The sequence below is a fragment of the Taudactylus pleione genome, unplaced genomic scaffold (assembly GCF_031769625.1).
Source record: "Taudactylus pleione unplaced genomic scaffold, aTauple2 ptg000906l, whole genome shotgun sequence".
NCBI classification, from domain to species: domain Eukaryota; kingdom Metazoa; phylum Chordata; class Amphibia; order Anura; family Myobatrachidae; genus Taudactylus; species Taudactylus pleione.
In genome coordinates this window covers 2,544,508-2,568,231 of record NW_028285307.1, presented here as the reverse complement: position 1 = coordinate 2,568,231, position 23,724 = coordinate 2,544,508, and the positions used below count along the sequence as shown (strand labels likewise).

The 23,724-nt window shown below is 47.1% G+C and overlaps 1 protein-coding gene across 3 annotated transcripts; it reads left to right on the top strand.

The window, feature by feature from the left end:
• UPK1A (uroplakin 1A) lies at positions 1 to 23,046 on the top strand. 3 transcript variants are annotated; one of them, XM_088459352.1, is made up of 9 exons: positions 1 to 81; positions 308 to 358; positions 4,442 to 4,513; positions 10,062 to 10,262; positions 13,711 to 13,785; positions 15,862 to 15,969; positions 16,105 to 16,284; positions 19,240 to 19,323; positions 22,428 to 23,046. In XM_088459352.1, exons 3-9 carry the CDS (start codon positions 4,451 to 4,453, stop codon positions 22,470 to 22,472), a joined length of 756 nt encoding a protein of 251 aa, XP_088315478.1. In that variant the 5' UTR covers positions 1 to 81; positions 308 to 358; positions 4,442 to 4,450; the 3' UTR covers positions 22,473 to 23,046. The 3 variants fall into 3 exon arrangements, with proteins under 3 accessions (XP_088315478.1, XP_088315480.1, XP_088315481.1); XM_088459354.1 differs by having other exon boundaries at positions 69 to 91; XM_088459355.1 differs by lacking the exon at positions 1 to 81 and adding an exon at positions 134 to 152.
• Positions 23,047 to 23,724: the final 678 nt, after the last annotated feature.

The window sequence follows — 23,724 nt, the reverse complement described above, 5'->3', positions numbered from 1 at the left end:
AGCCCCAGTCAGCCTAGCAGAGTCTATAAGTAGCAGTGAGAGTGTGAGGCGGGGACATTACACCTGAGACTGTGAGGACAGGTGAGTGCAGGTGTGTTGGGCAGGTGGTCTGTGCAGGGCTTCTGGGGAAATACAGTAAACTCACCTTACAGGTTGGAGGATTCTTCTGAATATAAACAATTAATTGTATATTAAGTTTATTTTAATTATTATTTTCTTATATAGTCTTTGAAAAATAAGTAATAATTATTGTAAGATTGCTGCGGTCCGGTCATAATTTGTTCTTTGTTAATTATTGTAATTACAGCTAAAGCCGCAGCTTCGTTAGCAGTGACCCTTTGCTGGGATCCTGTATAAGGTGTGTTTACAAATGAACATTATTTTTCCTGCTATAATATATAATCAGGTTTAGGAATTAATGTTCTCTTTGCTAATTGTGTTTTTTTTTTTTTTTTTAATTATTATTATATATGGTGTAATATAATACAGTATAACCTTCATGAGCAGAACAGTCCTCTACATCAGTGGTTCCCAAACTCAGCCTGAAGGCGCATACCCTAACAGTCCAGGTTTTAATGCTATCCATGCTTGAACACAGATGGCTATATCAAAGTGACTGAGGTACTGGACCGTTCGGGCGCCTGCAGGTCTCAGACTGGGAACCGCTGATCTAGAGAATGTTTTTCAAACCTCGTCTCCTGCAGTCCTAATGGTGTATGGTTTTATTTAGATCTTAGAATGCGATCAGATTCTAGTAGGAGATCTGGAAAACCTGTGTTGTTGAGGCTGCACGTAGATCTATACGAGGGAGCATTTGGAGTTTGAGTTCTGTAATGGAAAGAGATTCTGAAAGTCGATGTGTTTAAGCACCTTTTGGAGAAAAGTATGTATGTTTATGTATGTGTGTGTGTGTATATATATATATATATATATATATATATATATATATATATTATACATAATGTGTGTTTTATAGCCCCATTTGCAGCGGTTAACAACCTGTGGCTTGTCAGCCGTTGTTGAACCACAGATCTCAGCATGTCCTTTGTGTGCAGAGGTAGACTGACTGTGGCTCTTTAGGTATTGAACTACTGGTTCCAGCATGCCTTTTGGTTGCCTCTTCCATCATAGCTGCAGAGCTGGCAAAGCCTCTGATGTGTATGATCTTCTGAGAGTTTTAGTTCCACAACATCCCAAGAGACACAAGTTGACGTGCTGTAGATATGGTTGTTACCCTTTACCTGCTGCTGGATCAGGAACAAGCCACCTGCAGTCCTCAGTAACCTGTGATCTGGATGACTGGTAGTGCAGTGTTTGTGTAGCACCTGCATGGGAAGAGATTGGGGTTCTCCTGTGGTAGAGCGAGCTCTGCCTGCAGAGGGGGTGGGTGGGTGGGTGGGTGACACACCTGAGCTGCACCTCCTGACACTGGAAACAGTGCATCAATACTTTACTGCTTTAAGGGTAATGAGCCCTAATGCTGGGCAAATCTATTCTCATAGGGCTGATTTTCCCATCGCCCAATAATTAAAAGGGGTCACTGCTTCCATTGCTTGATGACGTCTATTTAACAAAACCTGCGGCGGTTCCAGTTGTGGAACCGGTTCTGTTTAACGCCATCTCCAGGGGTTAATATTGTAACACAAGCCTTTAAAAAAAAATCCTAAAACCTTTGTATAAGCAATAATGTGAAAATAATGTAAAAATCAAATTTTGTATTTTTTTTTTCTATTAGTCGAACTGAAAGTTGACTTTATAAAAAAAAATAAAATCTACTAATAGTTGTGATTGGGGTCCTAGCGGGATATAGACCCCTGATTATTTTATCGTCTCCTCCTAAATGCTCTATCCTATAAATCTTAATTGTCATACAACATATATGTAGGATTAAAAGTGGGGATGCCTACTGAGAAACAGGCCTTAACGTGCTCCAGATTTCTTACAGCCCAGTGTGTGTGGCCAGGCTGGCAGGGGTTACTGTGTCTCCGCGAGCGCCCTACAGCCCAGTGTGTGTGTGGCCAGGCTGGCAGGGATTACTGTGTCTCTCCGCGAGCACCCTACAGACCAGTGTGTGTGTGGCCTGGCTGGCAGGGGTTACTGCAGCTCTCCGCGAGCGCCCTACAGCCCAGTGTGTGTGTGGCCAGGCTGGCAGGGGTTACTGCGGCTCTCCGTGAGCGCCCTACAGACCAGTGTGTGTGGCCTGGCTGGCAGGGGTTACTGCAGCTCTCCGCGAATGCCCTACAGCCCAGTGTGTGTATGGCCAGGCTGGCAGGGGTTACTGTGTCTCTCCGCGTTTGCCCTGTATCTGGCCAGGCTGGCAGGGGTTATTGTCTCTCCGCGAGCACCCTACAGCCGTGTATGTGCGTGTGGCCAGGCTGGCAGGGGTTACTGCAGCTCTACGTGAGCGCCCTACAGCCCAGTGTGTGTGGTGCCAGGCTGGCAGGGGTTACTGTCTATCCGCGAGTGCCCTACAGCCCAGTGTGTGTGTGTGTGGCCAGGCTGGCAGGGGTTACTGTGTCTCTCCGCGAGTGCCCTACAGCCCAGTGTGTGTGTGTGTGGCCAGGCTGGCAGGGATTACTGTGTGTCTCCGCGAGTGCCCTACAGCCCAGTGTGTGTGTGGCCAGGCTGGCAGGGGTCACTGCAGCTCTCCGCGAGCGCCCTACAGCCCAGTGTGTGTGTGTGGCCAGGCTGGCAGGGGTTGCTGCAGCTCTCCGCGAGTGCCCTACAGCCCAGTCTGTGTGTGGCCAGGCTGGCAGGGATTACTGTGTCTCTCCGCGAGTGCCCTACAGCCCAGTGTGTGTGGCCAGCCTGGCAGGGGTCACTGCAGCTCTCCGCGAGTGCCCTGTATCTGGCCAGGTAGACAGTAATGCTGGGTACACAACACACTATGCGATATATCGTACAGTTGACAAACGATATATCACGAGTGCATCGGAGGGTGTCTACACTCGTTAGATCTGTGAACGGTGTAGTTTGCAGACATATCAGGTCATCCCTGCAGCACAGTTGATGCCGATGTATCTGTACATCTGGCTGTGTACGGGCGACCCGCCGACCGCCCGTACACTGGCTGCAGCGACCGACGAAACTAACATCACAACTGGGAGGATAAATTTTAATGCCTGCCCAGTGCATCAGCGGCGTAACTACGGCCTCCGTGGTGGCTTAGGGACAACGGGGGCCGTTGCTTCGCCACTGCAGCTGTGAATGCTGGTCTCTGAAGTGATCGGAGGTTAAGGAAGTCTATGATTGCTTCAGAGGCCAGCCTTCCCAGTGATGCAGTGCGCGGTTGACATCACCCGCGACCTGAGGAGCCTGCGCGGCAGTGCCTGCTGGTTCAAGTTCGATCCAGTCAGCATGGCAGCGGGAGCGACAGCCCGAACAACGGCCGCGTGGACTCTGGTATGTACTGGGGGGGGCATTACTTTAAGGGGCACAACTACAGGGGCTCTAATTTAAGGGGCACAACTACAGGGGCTCTAATTTAAGGGGCACAACTACAGGGGGCTCTAATTTAAGGGGCACAACTACAGGGGGCTCTAATTTAAGGGGCACAACTACAGGGGGGCTATAATTTAAGGGGCACATCTACAGGGGGGGGCTGCATATGGGCACAACTACAGGGGGGGCCCTGGATATGGGCACAACTACAGGGGGGACCCTGCATATGGGCACAACTACAGGAAGACTACTACAGGGGGCACTGTATAAGGGGCACTAACTTGACACATGCAGTTTACAGGTTATAAGCTATGTTCCCAATAATCTGGTTCTACACAAACAAACTGTGCAACCTGTCCTGAGCTGAGCTGACAGACTGGCATAAGCGGAGAGGAGAATTGGTGAGGTAGATCTTTCAGGGTGGGATGTAATGGGCATCACTTTGTGGCATAATGTGTAAGGGGCATTACTGTGTGGCACAATGTGCTATTTGGTGTATTAGTGTGACATAATGTTTATAAAGGGCATTACTGTGTGGGATTATGTATTATAAGGGGCATAATGTGTTGTAAGGGGCATTACTGTGTGGCATAATGTGTTGTAAGGGGCATTACTGTGTGGCATAATGTGTTGTAAGGGGCATTACTGTGTGGCATAATGTGCTGTAAGGGGCATTACTGTGTGGCATAATGTGTTGTAAGGGGCATTGCAGTGTGGCATAAAGGTGTAAAATTGAGTCTGGTAAATTAATTAAACTCAATGTTCTATTAAAGTTCGGCTAGTGACTCCACTGTTTGGGCTCCATTGCGTGTAGGCCGCCATTGTGATGTAACAGATGGAGATAATGTTTTACTTATACCCTAACCGCTATCCTGCAGCATCTGAGCAATATAAGAGGCAGGACTTGAAAGCCGAGCGGTTACATTGTATACCGCATTTGACGCCTTAGACCCCTGGAGTCCATTGCCTACTAATCCAGTATGATGATTGTCTGTTGCAGATCACACAGATGCCGGGGAAGGGGTCGGAAGGCCTAGTGGCCGTCATCGTGTTTGGAAATGTCGTCATCATGGTGAGTAGTAGAGAGTTTATTCTTTGTGTGGTAGGGAGGGGGAAAGAGTCCCCTAATATAGAGCCAGCACCTAATACTCCATTATAACCATTAGGCCCTGTATATACACAACCATGTATTATACAAATTTTCAATATAAGTGACTATTTGCTTGCTTGACATTTGGTCTCTGGCTGGTACCCTCCCTCCCCTGCACCCCGACCCACCACCTCTTTTTTGTTTAATTCAGTTATTGGGGGAATCTGTGGGAGCTAAGCATTGAAGATAACATCAGGAAAGTGAGATAGAGTTGGCTTTCTGTGTCTGGAACACTATTACTTTTTATCTGGTTTAGACCCCCGTATTGAGATACACAGGGGTCTGGTATGAAACTCAACATTCAGCATGTCAACATGGTCTGAATGCCGACATTCGCAATCCCATCACGGTGTTAACGAACTATGGGGCCCATTTATCAGAGTGTTAACACTTGTTGCATAGGATAATGGTGCTCCAGCCAATCGGCACCCAACTGTCATCTGTTTGATAAATGGCAGTTGGGCGCTGATTGGCAGGAGCACTATCTATTATAAGCAACGAGTTTTAAAACTCATTGCGTATGATAAAACTTGTTGGTAAATGGGCCCCTCAACCCCTAAACCTAAAATCGGCACACAACCGATGTTGACATTGTGTCATTGTGGACCTCCCATCCATGTCTACATTCTGATGGTATGCCATACACAGAGCCTCAGGATGGCCGGTACAACAATAACCTCTCCCCGCATCCATTGCAATAGGCCCCTCACTCTCTGGTGAAAGCCTTACTTGTCCGCTGAGCTTCAATAAGAATTGTTTAGGCCCTTGTACTGCCCAGGGCCCCAACCTGCAACCCAAGACATCTCAATTATCTACATAATTGGGACAATAACTGGTCTCTGAGACTTCACATTGGTACAAGCTATAAATAATAACTGCGGGCTGAGAGGGAGACGCTCCAAAAAAAATAATTATTGGAGTTTCTTTAACCGCTACTAATATTCAGGAAACTGAAACCTGCTCTTATAATCTAGATGTTGCCCACAATGAATTAGTTTCTGCCAATCTTTTTTTTTTTTTTTTTTTTGATGTGTCCTAGTTGTATTGCTTTGCATAGGGGCCCTGTGGCAGGAGTGGCCCATGTGACCAGCAGCGCTATACAGACTGGTGACAGCAACGCCTTCACCCACCACTCTCACCAATGTCACTGTGTGCCCTGTGCACAGACTGCTATGTAACCTCTCCTATTCACCCACCTCTCACACCTATGTCACTGTGTGCCCTGTGTACAGACTGCTATGTAACCTCTCCTATTCATCCACCACTCACACCAATGTCACTGTGTGCCCTGTGCACAGACTGCTATGTAACCTCTCCTATTCATCCACCACTCACACCAATGTCACTGTGTGCCCTGTGCACAGACTGCTATGTAACCTCTCCTATTCACCCACCTCACACCAATGTCACTGTGTGCCCTGTGCTCAGACTGCTATGTAACCTCTCCTATTCACCCACCTCTCACACCTATGTCACTGTGTGCCCTGTGTACAGACTGCTATGTAACCTCTCCTATTCATCCACCACTCACACCAATGTCACTGTGTGCCCTGTGCACAGACTGCTATGTAACCTCTCCTATTCACCCACCTCACACCAATGTCACTGTGTGCCCTGTGCTCAGACTGCTATGTAACCTCTCCTATTCACCCACCTCTCACACCTATGTCACTGTGTGCCCTGTGTACAGACTGCTATGTAACCTATCCTATTCACCCACCACCCACACCAATGTCACTGTGTGCCCTGTGCACAGACTGCTATGTAACCTCTCCTATTCACCCACCTCTCACACCAATGTCACTGTGTGCCCTGTGCACAGACTGCCATGTAACCTCTCCTATTCACCCACCACTCACACCAATGTCACTGTGTGCCCTGTGCACAGACTGCTATGTAACCTCTCCTATTCACCCACCACTCACACCAATGTCACTGTGTGCCCTGTGCACAGACTATGTAACCTATCCTATTCACCCACCTCACACCAATGTCACTGTGTGCCCTGTGCATGGACTGCTATGTAACCTCTCCTATTCACCCACCACTCACACCAATGTCACTGTGTGCCCTGTGCACAGAATGCTATGTAACCTCTCCTATTCACCCACCTCTCACACCAATGTCACTGTGTGCCCTGTGCACAGTGTAACCTATCCTATTCACCCACCACTCACACCAATGTCACTCTGTGCCCTGAGCACAGACTGCTATGTAACCTCCCTATGTAACCTATCCTATTCACCCACCACTCACACCAATGTCACTGTGTGCCCTGAGCACAGACTGCTATGTAACCTCTCCTATTCACCCACCTCTCACACCAATGTCACTGTGTGCCCTGTGCACAACTATGTAACCTCTCCTATTCACCCACCACTCACACCAATGTCACTGTGTGCCCTGTGCACAGACTGCTATGTAACCTCTCCTATTCACCCACCTCACACCAATGTCACTGTGTGCCCTGTGCACAGACTGCTATGTAACCTCTCCTATTCACCCACCTCTCACACCAATGTCACTGTGCCCTGTGCACAACTATGTAACCTCTCCTATTCACCCACCACTCACACCAATGTCACTGTGTGCCCTGTGCACAGACTGCTATGTAACCTCTCCTATTCACCCACCTCTCACACCAATGTCACTGTGCCCTGTGCACAACTATGTAACCTCTCCTATTCACCCACCACTCACACCAATGTCACTGTGTGCCCTGTGCACAGACTGCTATGTAACCTCTCCTATTCACCCACCTCTCACACCAATGTCACTGTGCCCTGTGCACAACTATGTAACCTCTCCTATTCACCCACCACTCACACCAATGTCACTGTGTGCCCTGTGCACAGACTGCTATGTAACCTCTCCTATTCACCCACCACTCACACCAATGTCACTGTGTGCCCTGTGCACAGACTGCTATGTAGCCCTCACCCACCTCTCACACCAATGTCACTGTGTGCCCTGTGCACAGACTGCTATGTAACCTCTCCTATTCATGTGACCGCGGGCCCAAAGCACCTCTCCCCCCACCCCTTACCAGCCGCGCACATTGATGAGGCCAATACATATAGTTTTTGTTATTGCTCATCTTTACCTTGACCGATCAAGATGAAACTCAGTGCAGGTTATTTCTAAGAGTTTTCACTACACAATGATGCAGTTATCATGAAAATGGGTTCAGTAGTTTTTTGCGCCAGCTTGGACAGACAGACACAACATTCTTATAATATTAGTATTAATAGAACTCAGATGTTTACAGGGATCCTGGTGTGAGATCTGCAAACTAGCGTTCTAGAGATCTCTACTGAGATTGATAACGTAATCTGCAAATTGATCATGCAAAGAATCAGAAATGCTAGTGGTTTCCTTTCCCTAATTAGCGTAGTGCAACTCCTCTCTCTACATGGTGAGAGGGAATGCTAAAAATGGAAAATAGCAATATTTAATTTTTCGTCAGCTCATGGTAATTCTTATCTTACACATCTGTAGATGGAGGTTTATCTATACAGGGCATTGGGATTACACAGCAGTGACGGCACTAATGTACCAGGACAAATTGCTGCTCCTTTTTTTTTTTTTTATCCAAAAATATTAATTTGTAAAAAATGCACAAAAAGTTGGCTTTGGGCAGTAATGTTGTCCATGGACTAAATTAGTCTGATCTTGGAGTATAGTGTATGTAAATAATGTTGTATTCTGTGGTCTATTCTGGTCCCGTCTGCGATGCGCCTGTCCGAGTAACCTCAACAAGTTGCTTCCTGGGCCAGTGTGAAGACCTTACAAAATCGGAAATGCTCTTTCAGGGTCAGAGGTCTCCGACAACCAGATTTGTTGATGATAACTTGTTAGTCCTGTATTTTAATGCACAATCCTAGGAATGTTTAGATGGTTTTGTGACCCATGCACTGTGGAGAGTTACTCTGGGTCTACCTGGCTCAGATGTAGTAATGGGTGTCTCTTTAAATGACACTTGCCAACGTTTAAAATATTACGTAGTAGGCAAGTTCCCGGAGAGGAGATGCTTAGGTTGGCCATCAACTACAATTTACTACAGTATTGATATTTGATTGTTTTTTTTTCCTCTCGATATTCAATGGTATAACCATCGATGGGGGGGTCTGATGGTAAAAGTCCAGCACTTTTCTGTATTGCACGCCACAGTCTCTACGTTCATTTGCACGTGTGCAGACTTGGGCCATCGATGGTTTAAACTTCCATGGTTCCACCAGAGGGTAAAAAACATTGACCAGCGACTGTTGATCCATCGATTGGCAGCGTTGGGAGATGCAGCTGCTAGTGGCGGGTTGGTGCCGGGCGCTTCTCGTCAGCAGCTGGTCAAGATGACGCAATTCTGGGAAACTCATCATAGCGCACGCTCTCTCCCGTTTCACAAGGTCGCCGGTGGAGGGTGACCTACTCCAGGGGTCCGTGGGTCTCCCCAAAAAATTGGTTCCAGGAGAGTAGGATAGTGTGCACGTTTAAATCCCACCATGTCGTTTGTTTTGGGAACCTCTGAATTTGCGCTTTAAAATGCTCAGGACTGACCACTGCGAGAGAGACATCGGGCAAAAAATAGGGGCATAATAAAACTGAACAACTCTGCAACAAAACAGCGCCACCCCCTGGCTGCGCAGTATTCATGAGGTGTACAGAGAAGCCAGCCCCAAATGTAGTACGGCCTGTTTGTATGACCGTTGTATCCTAGCACGTACAGTACGAGCTGCATTTGTAGATAAACTACATTTTTCTCCTGGACTGTGCAGAATTTGCTGCCTCCTCCAGGTGCCTGTGTCATAAATACCCCTGTGGACACCTGATGACCCAAACATGTTATCAAGCTTAGGTGAAAAAATATTTTTGTTTAAATTCCTTCCTACTCTGATATAGACTTTCTGTGTCTGCTATAGATTTCCTTTCACAGTCTTCCTGCTCACAAGCCCCCAGGTACAGGTTAGGAGAATGTGGTAGTACAAGTCATTCCGGACTCTATGCAAACTCGTCTGATGGGTGTGGTGGAACCGGAATGTCATGAATGAAGTATCTCTTTTGGAGAGGGGGGATTCTATTTTTTGCTATCACCTTGAGGCTATTTATGAAGTGATATGTTCTTCTGTATGTTTGGGAAATCTTGCTTTCCATATATGGGGGGTGGGCCAGTATTGTGTGAATAGGCCCATTAGTCAATGTTTTCCTAGGGGGGAGATGTATCGAGTCTGAAGAGGACAAGAGGAACAGTTGCCAAAAACAACCAATCAAGCTTATAGCTATCATTTATCAAGTAATTTGTGTAATAGGACACATAGAAGACGATTGGTTGCTATGGGCGATTTTTCCACCTGTCGTCCTTAGTAGGATTATCGCCCTAGTACCAGTAGAGGGCGACTGGACTGCTGTACATACAACTTTAATCTTGGACATTATTGTATCGTAATATTAATCTGTATTCTGTTCTCCGTTACAGTTGTGCGGTTTGGCGCTGTTTGCGGAAACCATCTGGGCCACCACAGACCCTTACTACGTTTACCCTGTTTTAGGGTGGACTGGAAAAGATGACGTGTTTGCCGGAGGCTGGATTGGCATATTCTGCGGGTTTTCCTTCTTCCTTGTGGCAATTTTGGGCATGGCGGCTGCGATAAAGGGCAATCGGATGATGCTTATGGCGGTAAGTTATCTTAATGATCGCTGTAAGGTATTTGGTGGCAGCAGGGCCATTTGTATGTACCGGTTACCAGAACCTAATACAAACTGTTTCCCCTGACTTGTCGCCTTCCACAGTCTTTGCTGTTTTATGGACAGATCAAAAAAAAAATGAATTACTCCAAAGCTCAGACAAGTTACCGAAACGCGTTGCGTAAAGGCAACCTGTGCCTTTCCAGCTGTAGTGGAACTACAAGTCTCACCATGTTCTGCTGGGCAGTTAATGAAAGACACAGGGCGTGTCCTGTTCTCTAGATTGCAAAAGTTTAATCGAGCTGTTAATATCAGAAATGTCAGCCGCTCCCCCTAATGTAGGGAGGTACTATAGCATAGCAATACGATGAACATCTACACCATTAAAGAGTAAAAGGTCGGGATGTATTAAAGTGGAAAATGCTGTAAAAACTGCATTTTAGAGGTTTTACTGCATTTTCCATATGTACTTAGGCACCAGAATGTGATGTATTCCTGTGCTTCGTCCTAGTGGGTAATGCCAGCCACTTATGGCCCCCCCCCCCCCCGTCTCCCCACGCAGCCTTCTGCGCATATGTAGAAGGACGCTAGAGGGACTTCTGAGTGTTAAACGAACCTGGAAGATTTTCTATCCGAGGGTATTGCAAAGGACTGCTCTTATCAGGAGAGCTGTCCTTTGCGATATTCTAAGTACATACCGCTGTAATTAACTGCGGTATGTACCGGATGACATGCGGAATGTACCGCATTGCGGATGTGATGCCTAGTACTTCCCGCCCCTAAGGGGTATATTCACTAATGGTCATTTTTAATAGATTTTAAATCGTTGGAAATCGATCAGCATTGATGTTGTGTTTTTGGGCTGAATCACACATTTACTAACAGTCAATTTTTAATTTGGTTTTTTAAGTATTAGTAAATGTGCGATTAACCCCCAGAAACACAACATCGATGCTGATTTTTTTTTTTATAGATATTCAATTGATCAAAATCCATTATAATCGACCTTTAGTAAATATACCTTCGACTGTGTATTAAAAACGAAAAATAAAATCTTTTTAGATATATTTGCTAACGTCTTTAGATACAAGAAAAGGGGCTCTACTCGGCAATAGTGACGATGTTGCCCAGAATATTATCGGGCAACATAGTCACGATTTTTTATCATTTATAAATGTTTATGGCTGCTATTCAGCATTATTTTCTGCAGGGACAGCGGTTGCGGTAAGACGCTGTCCCTGCGACGTTACAGAAGGCATTGCTATCAGTTTCCGAAAACAATCACTTCTGTTATTGTGCAAGCTCAGTCGTGCGCTCGGGAACAGTCTCCGTCCCTGCTTTGAGGTGAACGCAGACGGGTAAGTACATCTCCAGCCTGTCCAAAGTGATTGACCTGTGTACAAAGGCTTTATACTAGCCTGTATACATGTATATTTATTTGCTTTTTATATATAACATTTATATATAAATGTTATATCTAATAGCACATAAATATACTGTATATGTATACAGTCTAATATAAAGCCTGTGTACACGTCAATCAATTTCGGCAGGTTTAACAGACTCGACCTGTCGGCAGTCACTGCAAAGCAGGGCAGGAGACTGGGCGGAGTTACACGATGCTGCAGGGACTTATGGGAAAATCTCCCTCTGTCCCTGCAGTTTTTGGGGAATTTAATGTATTTTCTTCATATAACGCCATTCTGAGATGGCGTTATATAAAGTAAGGATTTATCAAGTACTTTAGCGCTATTTGCTTTGCTGAATAGCAAAAAGCGTTAAAGCACTGTAGGGATCAATGGCTGATCCCTACAGTGCGGTACTCTGCCAGATGGGAATTATTGCAGCATATAATTGCGTTATCTTCTCCATTATCCCATTGCTGAATAGGGGATTTACATAAAAAATGCAGAAATTATGATTTCCACATTTTTTTATGTAAAAAAAATAAATCATTGCTGAATAGACCCCATAGAAATTCACCTTAAAAAAAACAAAATTAAGTAGCGTTTAGAAGTGATGGATAACAACCATAAGGAATAAAAAAAATATCTGTAATTTTGGTTGCCTGGAAACCCCCCTCCTAGCCCACAGCATGAGGACCACAGTATAAATAGCATATAATAGTATAATTGCATCCCCTCAGTGTCACAAATGAAATAATTAGCACCACCTGTTGATCTTTTAAAATGTGCCAGCCAGTAATGAATATACTTGTACATGAACTAGGAGATCTGGAAAACATGCACTGTTAGGGGTGCACTGATATAGACCATCTACTGTATAGGGCGAATTATCAATACTGTATAATACACGGTCTAGTACTTAAGGAGACCAATCTGTACATCCACGTCCAGGGCAGTGTGCCATTCTTTTTCTAATCCCCCCCCCCCCCCCCATTTGGAATTAAGCATTTGGAAACCCCTCTCCTGCGTTGCCCACTGCTGCCTCCTGTGTGTGGCAAAAAGTCAGGTTCAAATGTTATTGCCTTTCTCTTCATTCAAACTTCCATTGCCCGCTGCAGCTTTCTAGCTGATAACGTGTTTATTGCACTTCGCTTGCTGCACATGTAATATTGGAGTTATAGGGGCCTATTCATCAACACTAAAATAACGTTTTTAAGGACATTTTCCTTAAATAACATTATTTTAGTATTCATGAAGCCACTTAGCACAGGAGATATCAGTGATATCTCCTGTGCGAAGTTCCCCTGCGTTAATTTCCACACTCCCCATACATTAGTACATTAGTATGGGTACATTAGTATGGGGATATGGAAATTATGGTATTCATCAAATTCCGAAAATTATGTATTTTCGGAATTTGATGGAGTTACTATTCGCCACTGTGAGGTGGCGAATAGCAGGTGACACTTACCTGCTTCCAGCTGTGCAGGTCGTCCTGCGTCTCCCTCCGGCGCTCTGATGCATCCTCTGGCTCCGTCTGCTATGCTGACATTGTGTTCTACCAGCAGAACACAATAAAGTTTAGAATTTTTTTTTTATTTTTTACTAAACTGCACTGTGGGCTGCTGGGAGACCACATGACAGACCAGCAGGACGGAGCCGGAGGCGCTGCAGCGTGCAGGTAAGTGCGGGACGGGGGGAGGTGAGCGGAGGGGGGAGGTGTACACAAACTTACCGCAGCTGTAAGTAGTGCTGCGCATGCGCTGGATTTACGATTGTAACAGCGCAAGCTCAGCACTGCTTCCAGCTGCGGTAACTTAGTGTAGTGAGGGATAACTATCTATTTCCCGAAAAGCTGTCATCGCAAAAATGACAGCTACCGGAATAGATAGTTATAGGGAGGAGGAATGATGAACCCTCCGGTAATTAGGTAGATCTCCATGCAAGCTCTAAACCTAATTACCCCCATCGGTATTTTAGGTATGATGAATAGGCCCCATAATGCTCAATTTTCTTTTTTCCCCTTCTCCTCAGTACCTGGTGCTGATGATGATTGTGTATATATTTGAATGCGCTTCCTGTATAACATCGTTCACCCACCGAGATTATGTAAGTTACGGAGTTCTATTCTGAGAGGGGGGGGTTGGTGGGTCGGATTTGGCTTGTGGGTCAGCTGAATGCATTTGAATCGGTGATGCATGACTTCAGGTGGGGATAAAAGTACTGTCAGGGCAGCGGGATATTCCTGGTAGACAACTAGTTCATATCTCGCAGGAAAGATTGTCCTAAGATCTATTGAATAGCCCTAATTTCTTTCTTTCCTTTTCTTTTTTTTTTTTTTTTTCCCTTTACTTTCCTGAATAAGTGTCTAAAAAACTTTTCACCGCAGGCAGCCTCCTATGAGCTGAGCTAGACCTAATGACCGGATACCGCTGAGCTGATATTTGCCACCTTTTATCTATTCATGAAGAGCTGGTGACATCACTGTCCTGTGAGGTCACCGGTTTCTAGTGGAGCTGTTGGGACGATTATGGTCTCTGCCTCAATCATCCCACCCATGGCTCTGTATAGGAGCTTGCTCTGCTGTGTGCCCTGTATAGGAGACGGCTCTGCTGTGTGCTCTGTATGGGAGACGGCTCTGCTGTGTGCTCTGTATGGGAGACGGCTCTGCTGTGTGCTCTGTATGGGAGACGGCTCTGCTGTGTGCTCTGTATGGGAGACGGCTCTGCTGTGGGCTCTGTATGGGAGACGGCTCTGCTGTGGGCTCTGTATGGGAGACGGCTCTGCTGTGGGCTCTGTATGGGAGACGGCTCTGCTGTGGGCTCTGTATAGGAGCTTGCTCTGCTGTGGGCTCTGTATAGGAGCTTGCTCTGCTGTGGGCTCTGTATAGGAGCTTGCTCTGCTGTGGGCTCTGTGTGGGAGACGGCTCTGCTGTGGGCCCTGTGTGGGAGACGGCTCTGCTGTGGGCCCTGTGTGGGAGACGGCTCTGCTGTGGGCCCTGTGTGGGAGACGGCTCTGCTGTGGGCCCTGTGTGGGAGACGGCTCTGCTGTGGGCCCTGTGTGGGAGACGGCTCTGCTGTGGGCCCTGTGTGGGAGACGGCTCTGCTGTGGGCCCTGTGTGGGAGACGGCTCTGCTGTGGGCCCTGTGTGGGAGACGGCTCTGCTGTGGGCCCTGTGTGGGAGACGGCTCTGCTGTGGGCCCTGTGTGGGAGACGGCTCTGCTGTGGGCCCTGTGTGGGAGACGGCTCTGCTGTGGGCCCTGTGTGGGAGACGGCTCTGCTGTGGGCCCTGTGTGGGAGACGGCTCTGCTGTGGGCCCTGTGTGGGAGCCGGCTCTGCTGTGGGCCCTGTGTGGGAGCCGGCTCTGCTGTGGGCCCTGTGTGGGAGCCGGCTCTGCTGTGGGCCCTGTGTGGGAGCCGGCTCTGCTGTGGGCCCTGTGTGGGAGCCGGCTCTGCTGTGGGCCCTGTGTGGGAGCCGGCTCTGCTGTGGGCCCTGTGTGGGAGCCGGCTCTGCTGTGGGCCCTGTGTGGGAGCCGGCTCTGCTGTGGGCCCTGTGTGGGAGCCGGCTCTGCTGTGGGCCCTGTGTGGGAGCCGGCTCTGCTGTGGGCCCTGTGTGGGAGCCGGCTCTGCTGTGGGCCCTGTGTGGGAGCCGGCTCTGCTGTGGGCCCTGTGTGGGAGCCGGCTCTGCTGTGGGCCCTGTGTGGGAGCCGGCTCTGCTGTGGGCCCTGTGTGGGAGCCGGCTCTGCTGTGGGCCCTGTGTGGGAGCCGGCTCTGCTGTGGGCCCTGTGTGGGAGCCGGCTCTGCTGTGGGCCCTGTGTGGGAGCCGGCTCTGCTGTGGGCCCTGTGTGGGAGCCGGCTCTGCTGTGGGCGCCGGCTCTGCTGTGGGCTCTATATAACATCGCATTCTGGAGGGTGCTTGGTGTCCAGCTTGACTTGCCTGATACAAAAGCATGGTGGAAGAACACAGAAGGTTAGATCATTAGTGTTTAGTGAACTGTGGAGGTAGTAAGTGTCGGGTACTTTGGAGCCATTAGAGCAATGAATGCCTAAAGGTAAGAGATGGCACAGAGTATGAGATGCTCTGCCGTAGTGGGCTAGGAGTGGATAGATGGTATGTTGGAGATTTGGCGATGCGCTCTGCGGCGGTTCTGAGTGTGTAACTGCTCTGTATTTCATTCTTTGGACAGATGATAAACTCCAATGTAATAAAACGGCAGATGCTGGCGCGATACTCGGACAACATCACAGACGAGGGAATAGCCATCACCTACTTCTGGCAGAGAACCATGCTGGAGGTAAGCGCAGTGTGATGGGGTTACTGCTGCGGCTGATCCCCTGTCAGGACCGGTCCCCTCATGATGACGGCAGGTGCTGTATGTGGAGCAATAAATTGGATTATCAGAGTAAAATGTTGTTTTCTCTGTTCTCAGAAAAGCTGCTGTGGTGTAGATGGCCCCGCTGACTGGATTAACTATGGGTCCTATTTCCGCGGTGCGCACAATGAGTCCGATGCCCCCTGGCCATTCTGGTGCTGTCAGAGAGACAACAATTTCCAGATCGTCAATGAGCAAGGCTGCCATGTGGGACACCCTGATTACATCTACACTACGGTAATGGCTGCTGTGGTGGTCTCTGTGCTGGTGGCCTATAAGGGATAAGGCCCATGGGGCGGAAGCTAAATGGTTTAGCCTTGGTTTTTTTTTTTTTTGTGTCTCCGTGTGTGTGTGTGTGTGTCTGTCTCTCGCTATAGTAAAACATTCCACTCCCTCACCTTTGTTGTAACTTATTCCCCTCCCTCAGCCGTGTTGTAATACATTTTCCCCTTTCAACTCTATAGTAACAGAGGGGCCCATTTATTAATGATCGCATTTTGCAATGCGATCAGGGCATGCAGTACCACCCCTGATCGCATTGCAAAATGCGATACTATCTGCCGGATGTATTATCCGGGACATGCAGGGAGACGGGCTCCGAAAAGAGCCCGTCCCTGCGATGTCTCCGGAGGGCAGTCGGGGCTTCTGCGCATGCGCAGTCCCGCGGACTGCACTTGAGCGGCGCCCATTGCCGGCGGAGGGATCTAGCAGATCCCTCCGCCGGCTGATATGCGGTAAGTCCCCATAGGCTACAGTGGCTAACGCTATCTTTAAATAGCGTTAGCTACTGGGGCCAATATCGGGAATGCTTCGCATTCCCGATATTGATACATTTTGCAGCATCACATCCCCCATAGAAATCTATGGGGGAGGCGGCAATGGAGGGATCGCAGCAGGTATCGGAGATATGCGATCCCTCCTTCATACATCCAGGGGATACATAGTATATGAGATAAACCCCCGAAAACAGGTGTTTTCGGGGAATTTACCTCAAATTCCCTTTGATAAATGGGCCCCAGTGTCCCTTAAGGTGCATACACGCACAACGATTTAGTTAATTAACGATTTTAGTAAACTATTTTCTACCTTGAAAAAATGAACTAAAATCGTTTACTAAAGTTTTTCATTTACTATGTTCATTTAAATGTAATGAACGATTTTTATGAACTACAAACGATTTTTGCATATTAACTTAATGAAAATCGTTGAGTTGACAAGTCTGACTGAACAATAATCGTTCCTCGTTTGAGTCAGAAAGTGCACGATTTTTTCAAACGATTATCGTTAAATGATATCGTTTAACGATAATCGTTCAAAAAATCGTTGTGTGTGTATGCACCTTAACACTACACTCCATACTGTACACTTACCCCCTAACTCACAGGTTCTCAAACTCTGTCCTCAGGACCCCACACAGTGCATGTTTTCCAGGTCTCCTCACAGAATCACAAGTGAAATGATTAGCTCCACCTGTGGATCTTTTAAAATGTGTCAGTGAGTAATGAGTACACCTGTGCACTCGCTGGGTGACCTGGAAAATGTGAACTGTGAGGGTTCCTGAGGACCGAGATTGAGAACCACTGGTCTAACCTAATGTCTAATACTATAGCAGTGAGGCAGGGGATGCATTACTATAGGGGTGAGGGAGGGGATGCATTACTATAGGGGTGAGGGAGGGGATGCATTACTGTAGGGGTGAGGGAGGGGATGCATTACTGTAGAGGTGAGGGAGGGGATGCATTACTATAGGGGTGAGGGAGGGATGCATTACTATAGCGGTGAGGGAGGGGATGCATTACTATAGGGGTGAGGGATTCAGGTGTTACTGGAGTGGTGAGATGGAAATGCAAACAGTAAATATCTAAGGTCTCCCTGGGTGAAACCAGGTTTATCAGTTAGTGCACAGGTTCTCAAACTCTGTCCTCAGGACCCCATACAGTGCATGTTTTCCAGGTCTCTTCGCAGAATCAAAAGTGAAATAATTATAACCACCTGTGGTTCTTTTAAAATGTGTCCGTGAGTAATGATTACACCTGTGCACCTGTTGGGTGACCTGGAAAATGTGACCTGTGTGGGGTCCTAAGGACTGAGTTTGAGAACCACTGAGTTAGTGTGTGTAATAAAAGTATCCTTTATATGGTGCCACAAGGTTCCGCAGCGCCTTACAAAGTACATAAATGAACTCTCTATCATCTCTAATCTCTCTCTGCCTCCCTCTCTATCATCTCTAATCTCTCTCTGCCTCCCTCTCTATCATCTCTAATCTCTCTCTGCCTCCCTCTCTATCATCTCTAATCTCTCTCTGCCTCCCTCTCTATCATCTCTAATCTCTCTCTGCCCCCTTCTCTATCATCTCTAATCTCTCTGCCCCCTTCTCTATCATCTCTAATCTCTCTCTGCCCCCCTTCTCTATCATCTCTAATCTCTCTCTGCCCCCTTCTCTATCATCTCTAATCTCTCTCTGCCCCCTTCTCTATCATCTCTAATCTCTCTCTGCCCCCCCTCTATCATCTCTAATCTCTCTCTGCCCCCCCTCTATCATCTCTAATCTCTCTCTGCCCCCCTCTATCATCTCTAATCTCTCTCTGCCCCCCCTCTATCATCTCTAATCTCTCTCTGCCCCCCCTCTATCATCTCTAATCTCTCTCTGCCCCCCCTCTATCATCTCTAATCTCTCTCTGCCCCCCCTCTATCATCTCTAATCTCTCTTTGCCCCCCCTCTATCATCTCTAATCTCTCTCTGCCCCCCCTATCATCTCTAATCTTTCTGTGTATGAGCAACCTATGACTCTGTATTTTATAGCTGCAGAATTACGTGAATACTTTGTTCTTATCCTGATATATGCACCTGTACAGACCATTCTGTGTATAGTGTGTGTATTCAGGCCTGCTCCCCATTGCATTGGCTATACACGGCCACAGACCTGCTGATACAACGCTGTGGACTAGAACCTGGCCTGGCTTGCAGTAAGGTAACGTACGGCTCCAGCCAGTATTGTAGGGGCAGCCACTTGTCTCAGCCTCCTCAGGGATGAGAGATCAGCTTTATATAAGGGACCATAAATAAATCCTTATTGCCGATCAGAGGTACCGTACTCATGTTACTATGCCTCTGTATTTAGAGAGAGAGAGACCTAAAAGATAAACCTGCTGGGTGCTTCAGTACTGACGGAAATCCTCCTCCTCTTACAGGGATGCTTCGATCATATTGGGCACGCGATTGACAGCTACACGTGGGGCATCTCTTGGTTCGGATTTGCTATCCTCATGTGGACGGTAAGTTGGGTGACTGGAAACTCCTGACAAATTCCATCTGCAACGTCTAAGCCGCAGAGATCGTCTGACATGGCCGTGACCATCTTAGCATGGTGTAATGGCGTCTCTGCCCCCAAATCACAACCAAGATGGTCTGGCCCTTGCCCCCTAGTACTGGGGCCTGACCAATCTCTTGATTTATTTTTAAAAATTTGAAATGTCCTAAAGTTGTACAGTATTTCTCATTAAAATGGGATTAAAACCTGTTTAATCAGCAGTCCAGGGACCGTTAAATGTCAACGCTGATTTAGGGCTCATTGACATGCAGGGCAGGACACCCCCATGACGCCATACAAGAAGCCGTAGCCGCCCCCCTCCACTGGCCATACCCCCCAACACCCAGGCCTGCTCAGTCTCCTACACCCCCTCCCCCATCATCACACCCTGCGGCCCTGACCCTCCTCACTGCCCACACTAGCACTCCCGCATCTGGGATGTAGTTGGCATTGGGTGGTCGGGATTCCGGCGCCTGCATCTGTAGTATATGTTTTAGCATTCTGTCTGTATTGTAACTCAATGGCAATGTACAGCGAGTATTTTTAGTCCCTGGCATGGGGCAATCTATATGTAGGTTACTAGAAACCAGTACCCATGTTATCGCCAGCAGCAGCCCTTTTGATACATACAGTGCATCCGGAGATATTTTTCTGTACCCTTCCCCAGATTTGTGCCTCGAGACAATCCTGTCTCGGAGGTCTACAGACAATTCCTTGGACTTCATGCTTGGTTTGTGCTCTGACATGCACTGTCACGTGTGGGACCTTATATAAGGTGTATGCCTTTCAAAATCATGTCCAATCAACTGAATTTACCACAGGTGGACTCCAATTAAGCTGTAGGAACATCTCAAGGATGATCAGTGGAAACAGGATGCACCTGAGCTCAATTTTGAGCTTCATGGCAAAAGGTGCCTATACATCAGCGACGAATCGCCGCGATGCAGGGCTGCGATCGGAAATTTCTGATCGCCCACCATCGATGTTCTGCAATCTGTCCCTGGATGGCAGACATTTGTCATGTTAAATGTCGGCTATTTGACAATTGCGATAATTTTTTTTTTTTGATCGCGATCTTCAAATTGCTGAAATCCAACATGTTGATTTTCTGTGATCCTGCGATCCCGGGTTGCAGCATTGCCGGATCGCGGCAATCCATCGCAGATGGATGGGGCCCAAAAGGCCGTGAATACTTATGTACATGTGATTTCTTAGTTTTGTGTTTTGTAATTTTGAGGACAAAAATGAATTTATTCCATTTTGGAATTAGGCTGTAACATAACAAAATGTGGAAAAAGTGAAGCGCTGTGAATACTTTTCGGATGCGCTGTAGGATGACTCAGTAAAGAGCCCTATTGCTAAGTAATAAAGCTGTTCACACTTATTATGAAGGATCAAGAACAAAGATGATTTGGGAGAATGTTTATAAGACGTGAATTTCTTCTGTTTTTGGATTTCCAATTTGAGAAGGGGAAAAACAAACAAATGTTGCAACAAATGCTCATTATAAATGCCCCTACGGTCAGTGAATATGACCTGGAGGGTCCCATTATATAACTATGAACAAAGAAAAGAAAAAAAAAAAAATATATATATATATTGAGGCATTTTGATTATGAAAAAGTTTTTATTAATCTGACACATCCCTGCACTGAATGACACCCCGTCCGGTGACTCGGTAAAGCTCGGCCCTGTCTGAGTCCCGGCAGCCTAATGCTGATGTGATACAGAGCTGCTCCCAGCGGGCGCACACTATACAAACGCGAGATCTCATTCTGGTGTCCAGCGCATGTGCGATGAAGGTCGAATCTGCCACTGGGATTTTTAAGTAACACTCGGCACCGTCCTCAGGGGGGCGCCATCTGCTACAGGGCGAGAAACCAAAAAAACTCAGTTTTTCGTTGCTTCGTAAATGCTGATCACGCTTCGCTGGCGTTATTGGCGTTATTTACACATGTCACAATCATTTCTCCACAATGAGCCTTTTTAATACATTTTAAAGAAGCGGCAATGACCCCTTTTTCATAAAATGCCGAATAAAGTGCTTCTCACCGCATGATACACGTACCCCTAAGTGCGCCAGCGTTATAGCTGAGCGGTGGGCATTCCCCTCTCTTCATGACTGGCCTGGCCCCTTTGGGTGCGCTCCACATGAGCCCAGGTGATCAGTATGTTCCTCGCGCCCTCAGGGCCACCAACAAAAAGTTACGTTGTAGCCGGCTGCAGTTTTTCCAAAAAAACACAGCTGTAAGTGACAACGCTGTTATGCTGGCCGTACACTAGCGCGATTTCTGGCTGATTGCACAATTTTAGATGCCTCGTACGACGCATTGCGTGGTAATCATGTAGCAATTAGGTAGGAATACGATCCAATGCGCGCTCCCGCAGCTATTCTATCCTATCTTATGATCGGACGCGCAGCCCATATTATCCATCATATTTGTATGCAGATCGTGCCGTGTATTTGCGCATGCAAAGCATCGTGCGTCCGAGCGGCGTCATTTAAATCTATTATGATCGCATGTGAGGTACACGATCGACCGTATCCCGACCCGTCGTACAGGGGCGAGTGATTGTACATGAGATCGTATGTACATCGTGTGCCAAAAAGCACCAAATCGTGCGGCCAGGGAGTTCAACGGGAATCGTATGATGAATCGCATCTTATGCTGGTCGTACTAGTGTATGGTCAGCATTACGTTGGTGACTTAGTGAAACTTTTGCGCATGAAGATGTACGATGTGTTCGAGTTTTGCTCATTCTGCTGGGTTCAATTGGCCCCTTCCAGTGAGATGTATTTGTGTATTAGGTGTAAAATGTCAACATGTCGACACAGGAATGTCAACCGTATAATTGTGTGTTATTTTTAGGGTTAGGCTGAAATTGGCAAAAAAAAGTGTTGACATTCCGAAAATGTCGACATTTGTGAATGTCAACGGTGTTTTTTGTTGTCCTAATGTCCATGTGAACATACTGACTGTCGACTTTTCATACCAGACCCCACAGCGCGGTAATAATAATCTGTCATGTGACATCTGCCAGTGTGTAACCGTTACCGTCTCTCCGCAGATGCTGGTCATGTTTGCTACAATGTATCACTACTTCACCATGTGAGATGACTGAGCCCAGCGCCGCGGCAGGATGCCAGGAGGATCACGGCAGGATTTGGATCACTCTGCTCTCTTCAGATATTTGGGACTTCTGATTTGCCTATGTGGAGCAGTCGCGGCTGTTACCTCGGCTCCCCCTCCCCCTCTCCCCCTCCCCCTGGACTGTAACTTATAAGAAGATGTTTAATACCTGGGCTCATTAATTTTTACTGTATTACGGGAGACCTAAGTCAACACTGTATACACTGTACAGGGCGAGTTAATGCCTGAGGGAGTCCCGCGTCATTTGGCAGTTTCATTTCTGGTTTGTATCCTAGTACTGCATAGTGTTTGTTTATTGTTATATTTTCCACTTTTACTCATTTTCACATTTTGTGTTTTCTTTTGTATTCATTGTTGAAATGGTCAAAATTCAGAACTTCCATCCGACGTCCTGGTTCTAGAGATCAGGTCGTGGAAATTGCCCTGGGGCTAAGACCAGTTTGCCCTTTGACGCCCCTGCTACATTCCCAGCCCTCCTGGGTTTTTTTTTGTTCTGTGTAAATGTTTTATGTATGAAATAAATGATTGTTCTTAAACTCCATGTAAAGGACCTCTATTCACACAATGGGTGAGTTATACAGTGTAACAATGATTCAAGTCTCCTGTGGGGCAGGGAGGGGGGAGGTAGCAGCGGTGGCTGGTCGGCGCATGCATGGGCACTTGTCACTGTATTTTTTGCGAAAATACCGTGTTAAGTGTGCGGAGGGGCCTCGCAGGGACAGAGCTTTATCGCAAGCTCCGTCCCTGCAAGGGATTTTTAATAAATCCCTGGGATATTGCCTGAATTCACAATACGAATTCTGTCGGTAATATCACACTACAATTTTAATGTGGATTGTAGTAAATAGGGCCCCATGCCTTGGATAGCGTACTTGCTAAATTTAGCAGCATTTTGCCTGTTAGAGCCACATACAGCTCTGAATAAGGACATTTGAGTTATGGCCACGTGATACATGAGTTTATTATACTAGCAGGGATATCCGCCGTTACCCGGGTTGTAGACTGGACCCTGAAGTACACCTGCAGCCAAATATTTGTTTACATTGTCCTCGCCTATAACCCCATTCCATTATCCTCGCCTATAACCCCATTCCATTGTCCTCGCCTTTAACCCCATTCCATTGTCCTCGCCTTTAACCCCATTCCATTGTCCTCGCCTTTAACCCCATTCCATTGTCCTCGCCTATAACCCCATTCCATTGCCCTCGCCTATA

What these genes read in the sequence shown, in the direction of transcription:
- UPK1A (XM_088459352.1), top strand. Translation starts at nt 4,451, where the DNA reads ATGCCGGGGAAGGGGTCGGAAGGCCTAGTGGCCGTCATCGTGTTTGGA. An exon ending in CGTTCACCCACCGAGATTAT is followed by an intron (nt 13,786 to 15,861) that starts GTAAGTTACGGA and finishes TTCTTTGGACAG; the next exon opens with ATGATAAACTCCAATGTAAT. An exon ending in GGCAGAGAACCATGCTGGAG is followed by an intron (nt 15,970 to 16,104) that starts GTAAGCGCAGTG and finishes CTCTGTTCTCAG; the next exon opens with AAAAGCTGCTGTGGTGTAGA.